This window comes from Coffea arabica, chromosome 3c (genome assembly GCF_036785885.1).
Source record: "Coffea arabica cultivar ET-39 chromosome 3c, Coffea Arabica ET-39 HiFi, whole genome shotgun sequence".
Taxonomy (NCBI): Eukaryota; Viridiplantae; Streptophyta; class Magnoliopsida; order Gentianales; family Rubiaceae; genus Coffea; species Coffea arabica.
In genome coordinates, this window is record NC_092314.1 from 37,733,586 (window position 1) to 37,752,163 (window position 18,578).

The following is an 18,578-nucleotide window of genomic DNA, read 5'->3' on the forward strand; positions in this document are numbered from 1 at the left end:
TCTGAAGTCCATTCTTGTATTTTTAGCTCTTTAGACATATAATGAGCAGCCAGGAGATTGCTATCAAGCTAATTTTGAAGTTTGATGGAAAAATTAAATGAAATCAACAATTTCCAGCAAGTAAAGAAGCATGAGTAAAGGAGGAAAAATTTTAGTCGAGTGGCAGAATATTTTAAAGATCCATTGAGTTCTTCAACATGGGAGAAAAATGTGAATCTTTTTCATGTAAAGACAATCCTTGGGCATTTGATGGGTGAAGCTCCTGTGCTCTTTGGCTATCTTTGTTCTCATTCATAGGTGTGGTGAGATGGATGATTTTCCCTAGCCTTTTACCGGATTCTTCTCCAAATGTATTATTGCAGCAATTTCATTTTGTTCTCAGAAAAGATGTTAATGAGTAGGTGGTCTTAATGAAGGGAAAATGTCAGAAACCTCCCCGGAGAGGTAGGTTTCTCTTAATATCACGTAGTATCTCTAAAGTTTTAAAAATATCATTTACCTCTCTTACTTTTATTACTTGTATAACAAAATTTTTAAAAATTCTAAACTACCCTTTTGCTCACTAAAAGTACAAGATAAACAAAATTTAGTTTACTAAAATTTACAAACAAAAGATCACATTGTCATTAAAAAAAAATGAGCAAGAGAGAATGTTGAAAAAAGAAAAAAGAGAAGAAAGTTTCTTTATCTTTATCTTTTAATTTTTTAAGCTCCATTTATTTGATATATAAATTATGTATCAAATAAGGCTTAATATAAATATTTTACAATTACTAAGGAAGCTAAATGATATTTTTAAAATTTCAGGATGCCAAGTGATAATAGGAGAAACCTCAAGGAGGTTTCTGATATTAGCCCATTAAAGAATCTTTTTGATTTACAAGACATGAAACTATATATAACACAAAATAGGAGAAAAGAACAACAACTTACAATATTAAAACAGTGCATATTGAAACGCCCTAGTTCATAAAACCACACTAATAAACAGTACAAGGGGTTCTACGGGGTAGAAAGATTGAAAACATAGAACAGATATGTCAGAAAATGCACTCAACAAAATAATATAAGCATCTCAATTACCGACCACCAGAGAGAACAGAGTCTGCTACAGAATGTGTGAAACATTTGTCTGTGGAATATGCAAATGACGATGAAATATCTTCAAAGCCAGCAGGATGGGCGAAGCCAAGACCAACAGCAGAAACGCCCATGGCCAGTGGTGATAAATCTGGCAGGGCAACTGACCCCTCCAAGTACAACAGAACTTGCCTCATACTTGGCCTAATCTTTGGATCTGAATGAGAGCATAACAAGCCCAGTTTCAACACCAATTCGGCTTCCTCTTTCACATACTCAGTGCCCAACTTTTGATCAACTGCTAGGAGAATATTGCCTGTTTTCCAACACGAAAATACCGAATCTACCAAAACGATATTCTCTGCTGGTTCAGCTCGGGGTTCTATTGGCCTTCTTCCACAGGCAACCTCTAGCAAAAAGGCCCCAAAAGCATATACATCAGTGCTCGTTGTGGCCATCCCAGTCCTATTATGCTCCGGGGCAAGATAGCCAAGAGATCCTGCTACATGGGTGCTTTGAGGGAGTGTCCCATGATCGTATAGCCTTGCCAGGCCGAAATCTCCTAATCTTCCATTCAGTTCACCATCCAACAGTACATTACTGGCTTTTACATCTCTGTGGATCACAACTTGCTCCCATTCTTCATGTAGATAGAATAATCCGGACGCTACACCTTTGATGACTTGCAGTCTTTGGCTCCAGTTGAGGGTATACTTGGGCTGGTTATACAAAAACTTATCTAGACTACCATTGGGCATGAACTCATATACTAAAAGTAACTCTCCTTTACGCCGACAATAACCCAAGAACGGCACTAAATTTCTATGGCGTAAGCGACCAATACTGACTATTTCTGCAACAAATTCTCTCATTCCCTGTCTTGCTTGATGAGAGACCTTCTTGACGGCAACCTCAACTTTATTTCTTGGCAAAACGCCTTTGTAGACCCTGCCAAATCCGCCTTCTCCCAACACCTCTTTTTCTCTGAACCCCTTGGTGGCAATGTATAGATCTTTATACTTGAACCTGTGAGGTCCGTAAGCAATCTCCCATTCTTCAAGCACTTCTGCAAACTTCCACTTCCTCCTTAGATAATAAGCTACTCCAGATGTTAGTATTAACAAGAAAAGCATGCAAATCAGGGGCAATCCCAAGATAAAAAATTTAGAGACTTTCTTATGTCCAAACCGAGGCAGCTTGGGGAGCCGAGAGAGATCAAGAGCTTGCGCATCCCCATTCATCTTGAAGCTCCATCCCAGTACATAATGAGCTGTTCCTATTTCGATTGGGCTAGTGGCAGCAGAAAAGCCAACATACATGGTTTGCTGTAAAATTGGCGAAAGATCATATCTCAAAGACAAAAGAGGAGTATGTGGTTTAGCAGCCGCAATTGGAGCTAATGTAACATCGATTCTCCTGTCAACCCCGTCGTATTCCACCCAAAGTTGCATCTGTTGACCGCTGCAAAGAGTTAAGTTGTCAAATGAATTCTTGTTATTAGCTTGGTAACTTGCTGGCCGGGATATCTTGGAGCTCACAGAGTTAATATCAATACCAACATGGTTGTCATTGATATCTTCAAAATCTTGGTTTTGGAAAGTGTCAAGCTCCACTGCAAAAACGTGATTTGTTTGATTTCCATTGGTGCTTCTATTGAAGAGGCCGAGGAACTGTGTGGAAGGCCCTCTGGTAAGGCCTCTTGTTGGTGCAATCACGAAAGCCATTCCCGGACCAGTCACTCCTGAGACTTTGGGTACTATAGCAAACACAAATTGGGTGGAAAACGAGAGGGCCGAACTGTTAGATTTGCTCTTGAAATTGATGGGACTAGGATAGAAGGCATGCCCTGTTTCTAATTTCGTGGTGTTGGTTATCTGTAGGAGGCCATTGCTCATGATTTTGGCTAATCCATCCAGGCTTAGATTTGATGATTGAAATCCTTGATAGACGAAACCAGCATCATCAGAAGCTGCTGCACCAGCGGCGGTGTGGACCAGAAAATAGGCTAAGATTGCTGTTGCTAGATTGAATGACATGACTAAAAGACTTGATGTCAATTGCCAACAACTTCTTAATTTAGTAGCCTACCTGTTGCTATCTAGCTGTTGCGATTTCTTCGCACTCCTTTATAATTTCTCACACAAGCTTTGACTGCTTTTTAACGAAAGCCAAATGACGAGCAGCTATAGCAGACATGTTGTTACATAGTATGCAAGGGACTTGCCCGCTACAGTAGTGGTTTTTTCAATTGTAGGATGATTGTTATATTTTCCGATATACAAGAAAACAATAATGTCACTTTGAAGTAAAAGTTTTTTAACGGGCTCCGATACATAATAATTAGGATTAATTTTTTATACACTAACAATTAATATATACACTATCACCGATGGATGCATGACAATTCATCTGAATTAAATATTCAAATTCAAATTTTACTCATGTGTCATGTATTCAATCATGATAGAATATGTATGTACTGTCAGTATATATAAGATTTACTCATTTAATTAATTGAAACTTAAAATTTTGCATATATAACATGTATTCACTATGTTTATGTGTAAACTGTAAATATAAAAAACATTAATGCTATAAACAACTTATTTCATGTATTTGCTTGTAACACAGTATAGTATCATTGTACGCTATACTTGACAGCGAGAACATCAATTGCACCAACATCAACCATGCTATCCCGTGCCGCTCATTAACCGAGTGCAAAAAGTTAGATATCGAGCATGAATAGCATTAGAGTGTTAAATTTTTTATTTCAAGAAAGTGAACTTCGGGACACGTACTTAAAATCTGGTGATTCCTTTTTCCCCAACAATTCTCTTTTATTCTTCTCGTTTTGCCCTAGCTATGGTACGAGTTCCTTAATTTCTAAGACCTACCACCTTAAAAAGCAGCCATATTATTAATGTACGGTTTTACCTTGCTCAGACAGCCCTTTGATTCTATAGAAACCTATACCGCCTTGCAAATCAGTTACAAACAACACGCCAAGGTTTACAAAAAATAAAAAAATAATAAAAATCAACAACAAAGTGCAATATTGACGAATTTGGGCGGATCATAATTGGATAATGAGTTTAATTAGGTCAACTTATTTATATTCATTTAAATAAATAAGTCTGGATACACTTAATTATTCATTTATCAATCACTTAAAATTCTATTTATTTTTATTTTTTGTATATTGTTTGACAAGAAATAATATTATTTAATTATTATTAAATTGATAATAAATTTAAATTTATTTATTTAACACTTACAAAAAATTGAGTTTAAAAGCATTGTATTATGTGAATCCTTCTCAAAGTGCAATCTTCACAGGTATAGTTCAAGACCTTCCCTCCACAATATTTATGCCAAGGTTTTATAACCACGTGGACCTATTCAATGTCTGTCAGTGTGGACCTATTCAATGTCGGTCAGTTTGCGAGTAATTTTTTAAATTTTTTTGTGAAAATTAAGGTTTCAAAGAAACTGCATTTTTAGGTTGTGTTTGGATTGTAATTTTCTGAAATTTTTGTAGAAAATATATTATAACAATTTGATATATGTGAAGTAAAAAAGTGATTGAAAAATGTATTCACGAAAAATAGAGATATTTTTTTGGTAAAAATCCCTTTCCAAACAATTTGAATTGAAAAAGGACTATATAATGTGAACTTTTCTGTCCTCTTAATTTCGGGAGTTCATATCCGAAATATTTCTAGAATCATCCTATCCTTAATTTTCCTCCTCCTTCACATCCTAATGTCTTTACCTTCTAAGCCACCATATATATATATATATATATATATATATATATATATAGTCAATGACATCTTAACTTCTAAAATTGCTCATTACTTTCAATAATCTTCAGTGTTGTAGTTGTATTGTTGCAACTATCATAAAAGTTTGGCTCTTCAGGATATTTAAAAGAAAAAAAGAAGATGATGATCGATAATCTCCAATATGCAATTGTAATTTTTTCTTCTTTCCTCGAGTAACCTCTAATATAGCAACCAAACGATGTTTAAGAGTTCAAGTGGCATAGAGTTCGACGTATTCTTTTAGGGTTTCTTTAATTGATGCCCATTGGGCACTAGTAAAGACACTTAAAGCACACCTAACTTATCATGTTAATACATACAATCATAATTAATGTACCCCTTATCTTAGATAAGAAGCTCGTTTTGCCTAGCCAATAATGATGTTGCAAATCGAATTTATGCTGTCGAAGGTTCAACACTGTTAGGACCGGGCCAGGAAATAGACAAACTCAAGTTAGCACAAATTAGGCGGTATAACCGACCATTTAATAGATAGGCGGTAGATACCAGCCATATAATAATTAGGCGGTAAAACCGACCATATAAAGACGGATAACAAAGCAAATAAGAGACACAAAAGATTTACGTGGTTCGGTCAAATTGACCTACGTCCACGGGCGAGGGAGGAGCAATATTTCTACTATGAAAAAGAAATACAAAAGCCGTAGAAAAGTGGTTCCTAGGCCAATAGGCACTTACAAAAGAGTTTAGAAAATATTCCTAAACTCAAAACAAGAGAGCCTAAAATATTTAACTGAATGGGCTAGATGACTCAAGAAGCTAATAGCCCATATAACTCTCTTGAGTGGTGCAAGTTAAATCCTTCAATGGACCCTTCTATTTATAGGCCTCGAGTAGCCGGCTTCTCTTCAGCAGGCTCCGATGTGGGATGAGAAGGAAATGAAAAATTATGCCACAAGTCAAAGCTTGCGGCTCTGACAAAACAACAAATCTCCACCTTGGCATAATTTTGAATTCTATCATCGACAATAGTAAAAATTTCTCCACCTTCTTCACATAAGCCCCAATGGGCTTAAATCACAAACGAACACCAATCAAGTCCAAGCACTGCTTGAACTTGTAAACTGGAAGAGGTTTCGTAAACATATCGGCTGGATTGTCCTTAGTATTGATTTTCTGAATAAGGACTTTTCCCTCAGCAATGATATCCCGAATGAAGTGATACTTCACATCAATGTGTTTCGTCCTCTCATGATACATCTGATTTTTAGTCAAGTGTATGGCACTTTGACTATCACAGTGAATATCAGTAACACCTTGATATAGACTTAACTCGCTAAATAAACTCTTCAACCACAAGGCTTCTTTGATTGCCTCGTTCACAGCCATATATTCTGCTTCTGTAGTAGACAAAGATACGACAGGTTGTAGAGTAGCTTTCCAACTAACAGCACAACCGCCAATGCAAAATACATAGCCTGAAAGTGATCTTCTCCTGTCAAGATCCCCAACGTAGTCTGAGTCTACAAAACCAACCAAAGTGTTATTATTCCTTCCAAACTCCAAACATGCATTTGAAGTACCTCGCAAATATCTGAGAATCCACTTCACAGCCTGCCAATGTGTTTTATCAGGGCAAGACATATATCTGCTAACAACACTGACTGCTTGTGCAATATCTGGACGAGTACAAACCATTGCATACATAATACTGCCGACTGCACTGGAATAAGGAACCCGTGCCATATAATCTTCCTCTTCATCTGATTTTGGTGATTGAGCAGCAGATAGCCGAAAATGGCTAGCAAGAGGAGTAGATACTGGTTTAGCATCTTTCATGCCAAAACGCTCCAAAACTTTTTCAAGGTAATTTTTCTGGGTCAAAAATAACTTCCCTACTCCTCGATCTCGCTTGATATCCATGCCAAGAATTTTCTTAGCTGCTCCCAAATCTTTCATTTCAAATTCACTATTTAACTGCAGTTTCAAGGTGTAAATTTCTGACAAATTCTTGGCAGCAATGAGCATGTCATCAACATAAAGCAGCAAATAAATGGAAGAACCATCATTTAACTTCCGGAAGTAAACACAACTATCATACATGCTCCTCAAATAACCATGACCCAACATAAAGGAATCAAACCTTTTATACCATTGTCTTGGAGACTGCTTCAATCCATATAAGGATTTCTTCAACAAGCAAACATGGTCTTCCTTACCTTCAATTTCAAAACCCTGGGGTTGTCTCATATAAATTTGTTCTTCAAGTTCGCCATGTAAGAAAGCTGTCTTAACGTCGAGCTGTTCTAACTCCAAATTATACATGGCAACTAAAGCAAGCAAAACACGAATAGAGCTATGTTTAACAACAGGTGAGAATATATCATTAAAATCAACACCTTGTACCTGATTATAGCCCTTTGCAACTAATCGTGCTTTATACCTTGCATCTTCAACCCCTGGAATACCTTCCTTTTTCTTGAAGACCCACTTGCAACCAACAATTTTCTTAGCTGACGGCGGCTTTACAAGAACCCAAGTTTCATTCTGATGAATAGATTCAATTTCTTCATTCATCGCAATCAACCACTTTGCAGAATCATCACAAGAAACTGCTTCTGAATAGGTGGAAGGCTCACCAACTGCATCAGTTTCTTCTGCAACAGACAAAGCATATGCAACTAAATTTGCATATCTTTGTGGTGGTCGAGTGTCTCTCCTTGCTCTATCTCTGGCTATGGAATACTCCTCTTCTTCTGAACTATCTTCAACAGTAGATTCAGGTGTATCTACTGGCACTTGTTGAATAGAAGATTTGGATTGAGAAGGACCAAAACTGCCAATATCAAGCTCCACCTGCTTCTGTGTACTATCAGTAGTACAAGGACTAGAAGACTCCTTCTTGGAAGATAACAGAGATAATTCATCAAAAGTAACATCTCTACTGATTACAAATTTTGGGGATTTGGGATCAGGATACCATAATCTGTATCCTTTCACCCCAGAAGCATACCCAAGAAAAATGCACTTTTTAGCCCTAGGCTCCAATTTTCCATCATTCACGTGCATGTATGCTGGACACCCAAAAACTTTTAAATTGGAGTAATCAGCAGGAGTACCTGACCAAACTTCCTCAGGAGTTTTGAAATCAAGAGATGCAGAAGGAGAACGGTTGACAATATAACAGGCCATATTGATCGCCTCTGCCCAAAAGTCGTTTGTCAACCCTGCATTTGAGATCATACATCTTGCTCTCTCCAAAAGCGTTCTGTTCATACGTTCAACCACACCATTTTGTTGAGGCGTCATCCTGACGGTGTGATGCTGAACAATTCCTTCATTTTTGCAAAATTCATTAAATTCACCTCCACAAAATTCCATGCCATTATCTGTTCTCAACCGCTTAACATGTTTTCCTGTTTGTTTCTCCTTTCAGATCTACCCCTAACAAACAAGCCATCGGCTTGACTCCCACTAGTTTCCCCAGTAATATCCCTATCTATCTGCTCTTTAGATTTTAATGCAGATTTAATTTCCCGATACGAAATTGTTTCCTTTCCATATATCATAGTATCACGGAAATGCTTAAAAGATTGGGGAAGGGAACACAAAAGTAATAGGGCTTGATCTTCATCATCAATTTTCGAATCTATATTCCCCAAATCCATAATAATGGAATCAAATTTATCAAGATGGGAGAGTATAGATGTACCTTCAGACATCCGAAGCATGTACAAACTCTGCTTCAAATATAGCCGATTCTCGACTGTCTTCTTCATATACAAGGCTTTCAATTTATCCCACATAGCCTTGGCCGAAGTCTCCGTTGCTACCTCACGCAATACCTCATCGGAGAGATTTAGGATAATACTGGATCTTGCTTTCTTATCCATCTCAGCAAAATTTGCATCTGTCACATCTTCTGGCTTTTTCTCAATTCCTTGAATTGCCAAGTCAACTCCGTCTTGAACAAGAATGGCCTCCATCTTGAGCTGCCACATTCCGAAGTTGACATTCCTGTCGAATTTCTCGACAACCGTCTTTGTTATCGTCATTGTTGCCACAAAATCTGTAATGTGAAGTTTGTCTCAAAAAACTGGCCAAACAAATATGCAAGTCTCGTGAGCGGGCCCCACAGGGTGAGCGGGCCCCACGAGATAAGCGGGCCCCACGGGGATGAACGGACCCCACAAGGTGAGTGGGCCCCACAGGATGGACGGACCCCACCAGATGAACGTGTCTTGCAAAATATAACAACCAGCTCTGATACCAGTTTGTTAGGACCGGGCCAGGAAATAGACAAACTCAAGTTAGCACAAATTAGGCGGTATAACCGACCATTTAATAGATAGGCGGTAGATACCAGTCATATAATAATTAGGCGGTAAAACCGACCATATAAAGACGGATAACAAAGCAAATAAGAGACACAAAAGATTTACGTGGTTCGGTCAAATTGACCTACGTCCACGGGCGAGGGAGGAGCAATATTTCTACTATGAAGAAGAAATACAAAAGCCGTAGGAAAGTGGTTCCTAGGCCAATAGGCACTTACAAAAGAGTTTAGAAAATATTCCTAAACTCAAAACAAGAGAGCCTAAAATATTTAACTGAATGGGCTAGATGACTCAAGAAGCTAATAGCCCATATAACTCTCTTGAGTGGTGCAAGTTAAATCCTTCAATGGACCCTTCTATTTATAGGCCTCGAGTAGCCGGCTTCTCTTCAGCAGGCTCCGATGTGGGATGAGAAGGAAATGAAAAATTATGCCACAAGTCAAAGCTTGCGGCTCTGACAAAACAACAAACACAACAATTCATGAAGTTGTTTACTTGTCTTTGTGTCAATGGACTTCAAATGAAGAATGCAGGAAACATGTTACATTTACGGTATGCTATGTGAACTTTACTCTTGTAGTGGGTGACTACTAAATTCTCTATGCTAATTCAAGATTGGTTTTTCATCAGGTTTAACTTTTTTTAATCCTGGATAAATATCATTTAGATATTTTTCTCAATTAATTACACATTTTAAGAAATCTTGACACCTGAATCCCCTTTATTGGGACCCCATTAGCCAAACTGATTCTTTTAAGTTTTATTCTCTATTGCACAATTCGCATCACGTAAGAATCATTGCATATTTAGCAATTTTGCATTCCTTAAATCTCTCTATTATATGTGTGTGTGTGTGTGTGTGTGTGTGTGCAGTGGTTTGTTAATTCTTCTTTCTTTCATAGTTTGATAATGGGTTTGAAATGATAGCAGTATGGTTTCTAAAATGCTTATTAGAAAAACAAACCCAGATCCAAACTCTATGGAAAAATCATGGGTCTGTGTGCGGGATCTGATTTTATTGGTTCATGCCGAAAATCAAATCCTAATTTAGACCCTACTTAGATCCATATAAATATATCAGAAAAAGTAGAGGAGGTTTAAATATAGGGATACTTTCAGAAACCTTCCTTAAATATAGGGGTAATTTAGACCCTACACTGACAATTTCACCCTCTCTCCCGAAGTTTTTAAATACCACTTAGGTTCCCTATGAGATCCGATGCTTACCTCATGAATGGTCAAATGACTTTATTATCCTTACAACATAAGAAATATTATGTATTTATATGGAGAGAAACAATTTGAATATATAAAAATTTCAAGCAAATAGAATTAGTGTATCACATTTCATGCTTTCGGTTCATATTTTTTGCACATAATATTTTTCAATATTGATTCTATTATTTAAAAATTGCAATTGGACTATATTTCTACTATCTTTGAAATTTTATATATTTTTATTGTTTCTGAATGTAATTTTTTAATTACACATTAAGAGATACACATGAATATTCATTAAATACCTGTACCTATGAGGGTCTAGATCTAAATTTTCTTTTCAAGAGCCACAAGTCTCTAGGTCCAAAGATGGGTGGGTGTCAATAAATTCGGTGATTCTAGGTCTACATCATGTAGATCTAGGTCAAACCCTACCTATTAACATGCATATATGCACTGGTTTGTTTGGATTGTGTTTTATTTCCCAAATTTTATCTGCTTACATCATCATTACAATTTCCAATACACCTTTTTATCTTCTCAATTACCTTTTTATCTCACACACATCACATCACAAAAAGTGCTACAGTAAAAATATTCCAAATAAAACACAATCCAAACAAACCATGGTTCATGTATTACATCCAATAATAATAATAATAATAATAATAATAAATGGAAATATGTTATATGAAAAAGCAAAAGTTCAAAAAAGAGCCATTTTAGGGTTAATTTCTAGAAAAATGAGTTACTGTAAATTAAATTAAATTAAAGAAAAAGTAAAACAATGTGTTAATTTATTTTCCTTATCAAGTTGATTTTCCAACTACATTTGCTAGATTTTTGTGGAGAGAGAGAGAGAGAGAGAGAGAGAGAGAGAGAGAGTTTTTCTTTTTCTTTGAGGGAGAGCTTTACTATTTGACCCTAAGTTATATTTCCTATAAATTTACTATAATGGATATTTTCAAGTCAATGTTTTAACATCTTTAGTCGACCAAATATTGTATAACCATGTGAATACAATATTGTATTCTTATACAATATCTTATTATCTTATAACCGTGTGAACAAAATAATTTAATTCGCCATGTCCTTATGTTAAAGTAACCCGAAACCGTTGTATCCATGGTCAGTAAAAAGTACTCTATTCAAATCCAAATATAACATTTAGAATATCAATAACATTAAAAAGTAACTCATTGACAACAAGTCTTTTTTTTCTTTCTTTTTTGGTATAGTCGTAAAAAGTAGGTCCTTAGAGCTACAGTTACATTGTTTTACTTGTTGCATTTGGTAAAACGGAATGTTCAATTTAGGGTCTGTTTGGTTGGAAGTAAAATGTTTTCCTTGGGAAAATATTTTCCGTGGAAGTAATTTTCCATGAAAATCATTTCCCTTTCATCATTTTCAGGTGTTTGGTTAGCTTATTGAAAATATTTTCTTACTTCATTTTTCTGGTGTTTGTTTAACTTTTAAAATATTTTGCTTTTATCCCTATCTTTATTTTCTACACATTATAACTACATACTTTTTCCCATACAAAATAAGAAAATTTATTTCATTGTTTAACTTTAAAAAATCTTGGAGAAATGTATATATGAATAAAAAATATCTCCTTAAGCAATAAACAAATTGCTGGCCATTTAGTGTCAAATATCAATTACATGCAATGCTTATTGTGACATATATCTTGCACTCTCACTGCTGAAAGTTTCTCTAGAAAAGAATGTCCCTATTATACATAATTAATTACTAGCATAGGATGAGCAGAATGATGTTTTTTTTTTATATTTTGAATATACTAGGAGGAGGGTTGGGTTGGGTGGTACGGGGGAGGGAGTGTAAGGAAGAGGTCTTGGGTTCGAATCCTCCTGTTTACACTAAAAAAAAAAAAAAAAAGAACATACTGCAAGATGTTTTCAGTAAATTTGGAACATACTACAGGCGGGATACATGCATTTCGGAAAACAACTTCAGTAAGTTTGGAAGGGAAGTTGTTTTCCATAAGATGAGTGAAAATATTTTACATAGGAAAATGTTTTCAGTAACTTTTATGCAACCAAACACGGGAAATTAGGAAAATATTTTCACCCGAAACAAACGGACCCTTAGTAAAAGTTAGTTAACTAAGGCCTTGTTAGAATCTTATACGACCAGAGCATTAAACTACTAATGAGTAATCACTATACTACAGTTCAACTAGAATTAGCACGGGTTAATATTTCAAATCAAAATAGTAAAATAATTTTTGTTAAAAAAATTATTTGGCAATGAAATGCTAAAAGATCAACATGTGTCAATTTCAATGTCAATTTCTATCAAAATGTGTTAATTTTTGAATAAATGCAAAGGAAAAGAATCACTACTCATGAACTTGAAAAAATCTATGAAATTGTCTATAAATTGTGTTTAATTGTCATATATTCTTACAATTACTTATAAAAATTCCTTTCTATCATTATATCATTCCTTGAGAATTTGTATATTTTCAAACTACCTATGATTCCAAGAATAACTAAAAAAAAAATCTAATTTTAGTTGTGTTATTATTATTTTTTTTTTAAAAAAAGGGGGAAACACTCACCCCAAATTTTATTGCCCAACAAAGATAAGTACTACCAAGAGCCAACAAAACACGCTACACCAAACTAATATACGTGGGACTATTTCTAGACAGCACAAAGCCTCACAGAAGGAATTGACAGTCTGTCCAAATGCAAAGCAAACTTAGTTGTGTTATTAGATAACATTTATTTTTAAATAGCTACATTTTCAAAAAAAAAAGATAAAAAATATTACAAATTTAAATAGAAAAACACCAAATAAGCTCCAAAAGAAAAACCAAACACGCATTTGACTGCCATCATCTTTATCCCCCTCTTTGCCATTTCTCCTACGTTGTAACTATAGGTGGCAAACCAACCCACTTAATTAAATGGGTATTATTGGATAACCCATTAAAGCCAATTAATTCATTTAGAATTCCCTTCCCCCAAGTCTCTTCTCTTCCCCCACCCATTTTTTTTTCAAATTTTTCATTTTGTCATGATGTTAACTACTTTTGTTTCATTATTATTATTATTTGTTGGTTTTGTCTTATTATTTTATTTTCTCTTAGTTTGTTAACTTGCTCATTTTTTAGCAATACCAATTTATGATAAGTTTTAACCTATATTTCTTATTTTTCTAAAATTAAATTTTAAATTTATATATGAAAAAAATGTTAGGGGTTCAAAATTTTTGGATTAAGTTTTTATATTAACTTTTATAGTACTTAGTTCAAATTTTTTTATGCTTATTATTTAATTATTAAATAATATGTAATTTTACGACATAGAGTATAAATGGAAAAAAATTGGTAATTTGGCTTATTGAATATTATAAGTAAATATTTAAAATCAATGATGGGTACAAAGAGCGGTATAAATTGATAACTTAGTTTACAAAAATGAATTTAAATGAGTTTACAAAAAATTAAAATAAATGGGTTATAAATGGGTAATTGGGTTATCCAATTCATTTTTTGACTTACCCATTTATACCCATCTAATTAAATGGGTATAAATGGGTTGACTCACTTATATCCATTACCCATTTTATCCAACTCAAACCCACCCAAATCACTCATTTTGACACCTCTAGTTATGACCATGCCCTTCCTGCTACTCTCCCACTTCTTTTCGCTACACTCCCTTCATCTGCAGCCTTACCTCCTTCATTCCCCATCCTTGATACTATCCCCCTTTATTTACTACCCTCTTCTTACCTAATAGACTTGCTTTTCCCTATCTGTACAATCTCCCTTCCCCTACCTTGTAAGCCGCACATTCTCCCTCTCCTATTCAACAATCTTATCTCCAACTTATCCTCGTAATCTTATCTATCACTCTCTTTGTGTCTTTTTCCCATCTTACAAATTGCCTTCCTTCCGCATCCCAACGCCACCTTTCCCTGTTCATTACCCATTTACTCACCTTTCAAATTATTTTGTCCAAATCTAAGATGAAAATTGTGATCTCTGGGAAAATCAAAATTCGGATGTCAATTCCACAAAATTTTGCCATCTTTGGAGTTTTTTTTATAAATTGCCATTCAAATTTTTTTTTTAAGAATTCCTAAAGCACTTTCAAAACTAACCATTCAAATGCATCCTTGTTTATTTAAGAAATAAATTCATACCAATAAAATTTGTTCACCTTAAAACTTAACCTTATTATAAGAGTATTATATTGGATATATTTTTTATAAAATATTGTGAGCACCTAATATAATTACAATGATGTCAAACATCAAAGTGGAAGAAAAAGAAAAAATGCCAAAAAAATAAAAGAAGATACTAAACAATCACAAGAATGATTTGGATTGTGTGGTTACTTTGGAACTTGCTAACAGAGGACAAGGAGCTAACTTCTCCTTTCCAACTAAGGATATTAGAGTTAAAAGAAAACTAATCGTCTAGCATGAATATAAAAAATAAAGTAAAGTCACCATATATAAAATCATTATAAAAAGAAAAAGCTGAGACTATATTTTTAGGCTATCGATAAATCAAATTTTTTTTGAATGATTACACATTAGATCTGAATTTTGTGATTGCCTAATGATTATTAGCACCTGGTTTTGTAAAAAATATATATATTTGACTTAAGCGTTTAACATATAATTGATAAAACATTTTCTTATGTAGATTTAAGAATTCAAAGAATAAAACATTAAATGTTATAATAAAAGAAATACACGACTTGCTATTCGATATGAAACATACAAAATGCTTAATTTAATTATGTATCTTAAAAGAGGTCAACATACATTTAGTTGTTTGTGGTCCATTTTGAGAAATTATCAATAGATTTTAAAATTAGTATAGTAAATATCTTATATGTAGAGTGAGAGAGAGAATTGAAAAATATAACCACCAGCTTTTGGGTTGGTGGCCACCACCAATGCATTAAGGTTTGGTGGGGTGGGTGACAAGGGTTCAAACCTTGCCTCTCACCAATTTGCTACAATTAAATGTGGTCTTGCTTTAAAATGTGGTCCGATGGTGGTTCAATCCCCTCCGAGTTACCCCATCGACAAAAAAAAAAAAAAGAATTGAAAAACATACCTCATTATTATGACGGAGTTGGTTTCTTCATAAAATAATAGATTTTGCTAGAAATAGCAAAGCAATGAAAAATATTTGGGTTTGCCATCATATCATTTTTTCTACTAAAATCACATGTGGTGTTCATATCATGTAAAGTGGGGAAGTTTCTATAATTTTTTATTTCAAATCATTGATCATTCATATTTTCTTAATTTGATATTCAAACCATTAATATGTTAATAGTTATTTTCAGTATAATTAATCAATTGCAAAGATGTTTCCTTAACTTTGTTTTCTAGGTATTAAATGGTCAAACTTATTTTTGTTAAGGTTAATAAAAGACTAAGAGGATTGGGGAAGCTTTCCTTATTTAAATTGTTCATTCTAATTTTTGTAAAATTAACCAATCTCAAACATGATCATCTTTTATTTTGGTAGAGTTAATAAAAATTAAAATTAAATTGCAAAATCATAGGCACTCTTTCCTATTTCTTCATATGCAATGTTAGGAAGAATCTAATTTTAGGGACTAAACTTAACTAATAAAAGCATAGTTTGGGATTCAATCAAACAAAAAGGTACTAATGATATATTAAACAATTAAAATAAATCAAAAAATTGAGCAAGAAAAAAAGAATGGAGCCTTGAAAGCTAAGTAAGAGGCTTACTATCAAAAGTCCTTGACATGGTCTAGGCTTTCAAGTTAAAAATTCCTAATTATGTAATTAATTAAGCTCAATAATCTTGATTTTTTGCAAGTATATATGTCAAATGAGTATAGTGATAATTATGATCAATCCCATAGGAAATTGGTTAATTGCTAAGACTTTTTAACTTACTCTATTCTCCAAACAATCAAGAAATCAAATAAAAGCAATTTACTACCAATTACACTAATTAAAACTAATAACATGACAATGGAGAAATTTGCTGAAGAATTTCTTAGGATTTACGAATCCCTTGTTGCTCAAGTTTAAGAAATAATTCGGTTGATTTATGCCTTTAACTTATGACTTGTCAAAGATAACCTTCAATTATATTCAAATAACACTCTTGCCATTACCCAAACATACTCACGCCAAGCATTCACCTATTTGCTTGATGAGTTAACTTGATATAAGTTCGTCAAGATCAATGAAGTAGTTAAAATCAAATCCATCTAAATATATCTCCTACTTTCATAAACATGGCCTTTAGGGTTCACGAATCTTGATCTACACTTGCATGACAACATTTAATGCACAACCAATGATTAGGTGATTTATAGTTGGTGATCAAGCAACTATAAATATAAAAGCGTAGAGATATGAACTAACAAGTTCACAAAATAGTACAAATCAACCATTAATTACTTCATATCATGATACAAATAAGTTTATTTTTGTTAATGCGCAAATTAGGTAGTTTATTTGTTAATATTTCCCCCTTTATTTTGACCAAATGTTGTGATAATTTGCTAGATTCTACTTATATTTGAATTTTTGTGTGATTTCTAGGAACTTCAAGTCAATTGAGGCAGAAAAGGAGAAATTGAAGCCTAATTGAGGAAATTCCATTAAGAAAATCTTGATACAAGTTTCTTAGTTGATACTAGAAAGCCCGCATCCCATTGAGCTTCAATTGCACACGAGGCCCATTTTTGGAAAAAAAAAAAGAAAAAGAAAGAAACGCTAAAGAAGCCCTGAGGGAACGCTAGGTCAAATAAGACCTCGGGTTCAACAAAAAAGGGGAGACTCTGAAAATCAGCGGAGGCCATTCTGTTCCGTCCCGTTTTTCCTTCCTTTTCCCAATTTATTTTCCTTTTTCAATTAAGAACTCGAGTAGTACTTTTGGCTGCAATTCAACTATGAGGAGTGGCTAATTTCTTCATCTAGTCAGAGGTTAAATCGAAGCTTTGGTTCGACAAAACTGTGAGATCGAATTGATTTGCCTACGTTCTTTAATTTGCAAGTATTTATATATTTCCTGTTCACTTATGCATATGATTATTTCTTGCAATTAAATACTTGATCACTGTTTAATTGTGTGAGTAATTAACAGCCATCTAAGAGTGCTCAATCCGTAATTGTTGGGTAATTTTAGTGCATGTGGCAAGTGACATGATTCAATTGTAGTAGAAACTTTTGAGTTGTTGTTGCGGAAGTATATGATATAGCCTAAATAAACCGAGCGTATGTGTTTGTTGGTTATAATTGGTGGCCAGTCTAATGATTAATGCTGTCAATAAGTTAAATCCTAAGAGCGTGTTTAGGACTGCTTAATTGGCTAGGGCAATAACCACAGAGCTTGTTGTGGTTATCGAATCAGGAAAGTTAGGCAGGTTGTCAGAACTTGTTGACAACCATAACCAGTTTATTTGTAAATGAAAGATTTTATCTCTGCATCTGTGATCAATGATTCGAACCATTAGTGGAGATTATACCTTTGACTAGAGATTTTCCTTCCGTTAATTTACTTTATATTTATTGTTATTTATTTTTTCTGCGATTGTCTTATTTTTTATTTGAGCAATTAAATTAGACAGTTCCATATCAATCCCCCCATTTTTATTTAATGTTACATTCATTCAAAATAAATTCCCAAGTCCCTGTGGATTCGATCCTGCTCACTGCTATATTCGAATTTTATCTTTCATGTAATTAAGATACTTTGGTATATCGGATCAAGTAAACTCTAGCACCAGGGTGAAGCTAGTAACCCATTGCACAGCCTAAGTCCCTGCTCCAGTACCATAGTGGATTTAATTCGTGACTTAAGAGTAGGAATTTTATTTTTGCTGGTTTGACACCCACCAATTTTACCTTAGGAGAAAGTAACTTAGCTAAACATAAGATTAAGCATGTTTAAGCATAGTATAATCATGAAACAAGGCTTGATTCATAACAAGAATTTAAAGAGCAAAGGATTAGAAATTTTTATATGTTGAAATAAGCTCCACAAGCTTCGTCTTATGATAAGTATGTATTTTGAGTATTTTAAATGTGTTTTCTTATTTAGTTTTGGTGTGTTTTATTTATTTTTATAGCTAATTAACTAGGTTTCTAGTGAAAATATACATTTTGTGGT

General features: G+C 34.1%; 1 protein-coding gene across 1 annotated transcript; it reads right to left on the minus strand.

Annotated features, from left to right (window-relative positions):
• Positions 1–909: 909 nt before the first annotated feature.
• LOC113735011 (L-type lectin-domain containing receptor kinase IV.1-like) lies at positions 910–3,242 on the minus strand. Its single transcript, XM_027261886.2, has one exon. The coding sequence runs from the start codon at positions 3,114–3,116 to the stop codon at positions 1,080–1,082; it is 2,037 nt and encodes a 678-aa protein (XP_027117687.1). The 5' UTR covers positions 3,117–3,242; the 3' UTR covers positions 910–1,079.
• Positions 3,243–18,578: the final 15,336 nt, after the last annotated feature.

Coding starts and splice junctions, on each gene's coding strand:
- LOC113735011 (XM_027261886.2), bottom strand. CDS start 3,116: ATGTCATTCAATCTAGCAACAGCAATCTTAGCCTATTTTCTGGTCCAC.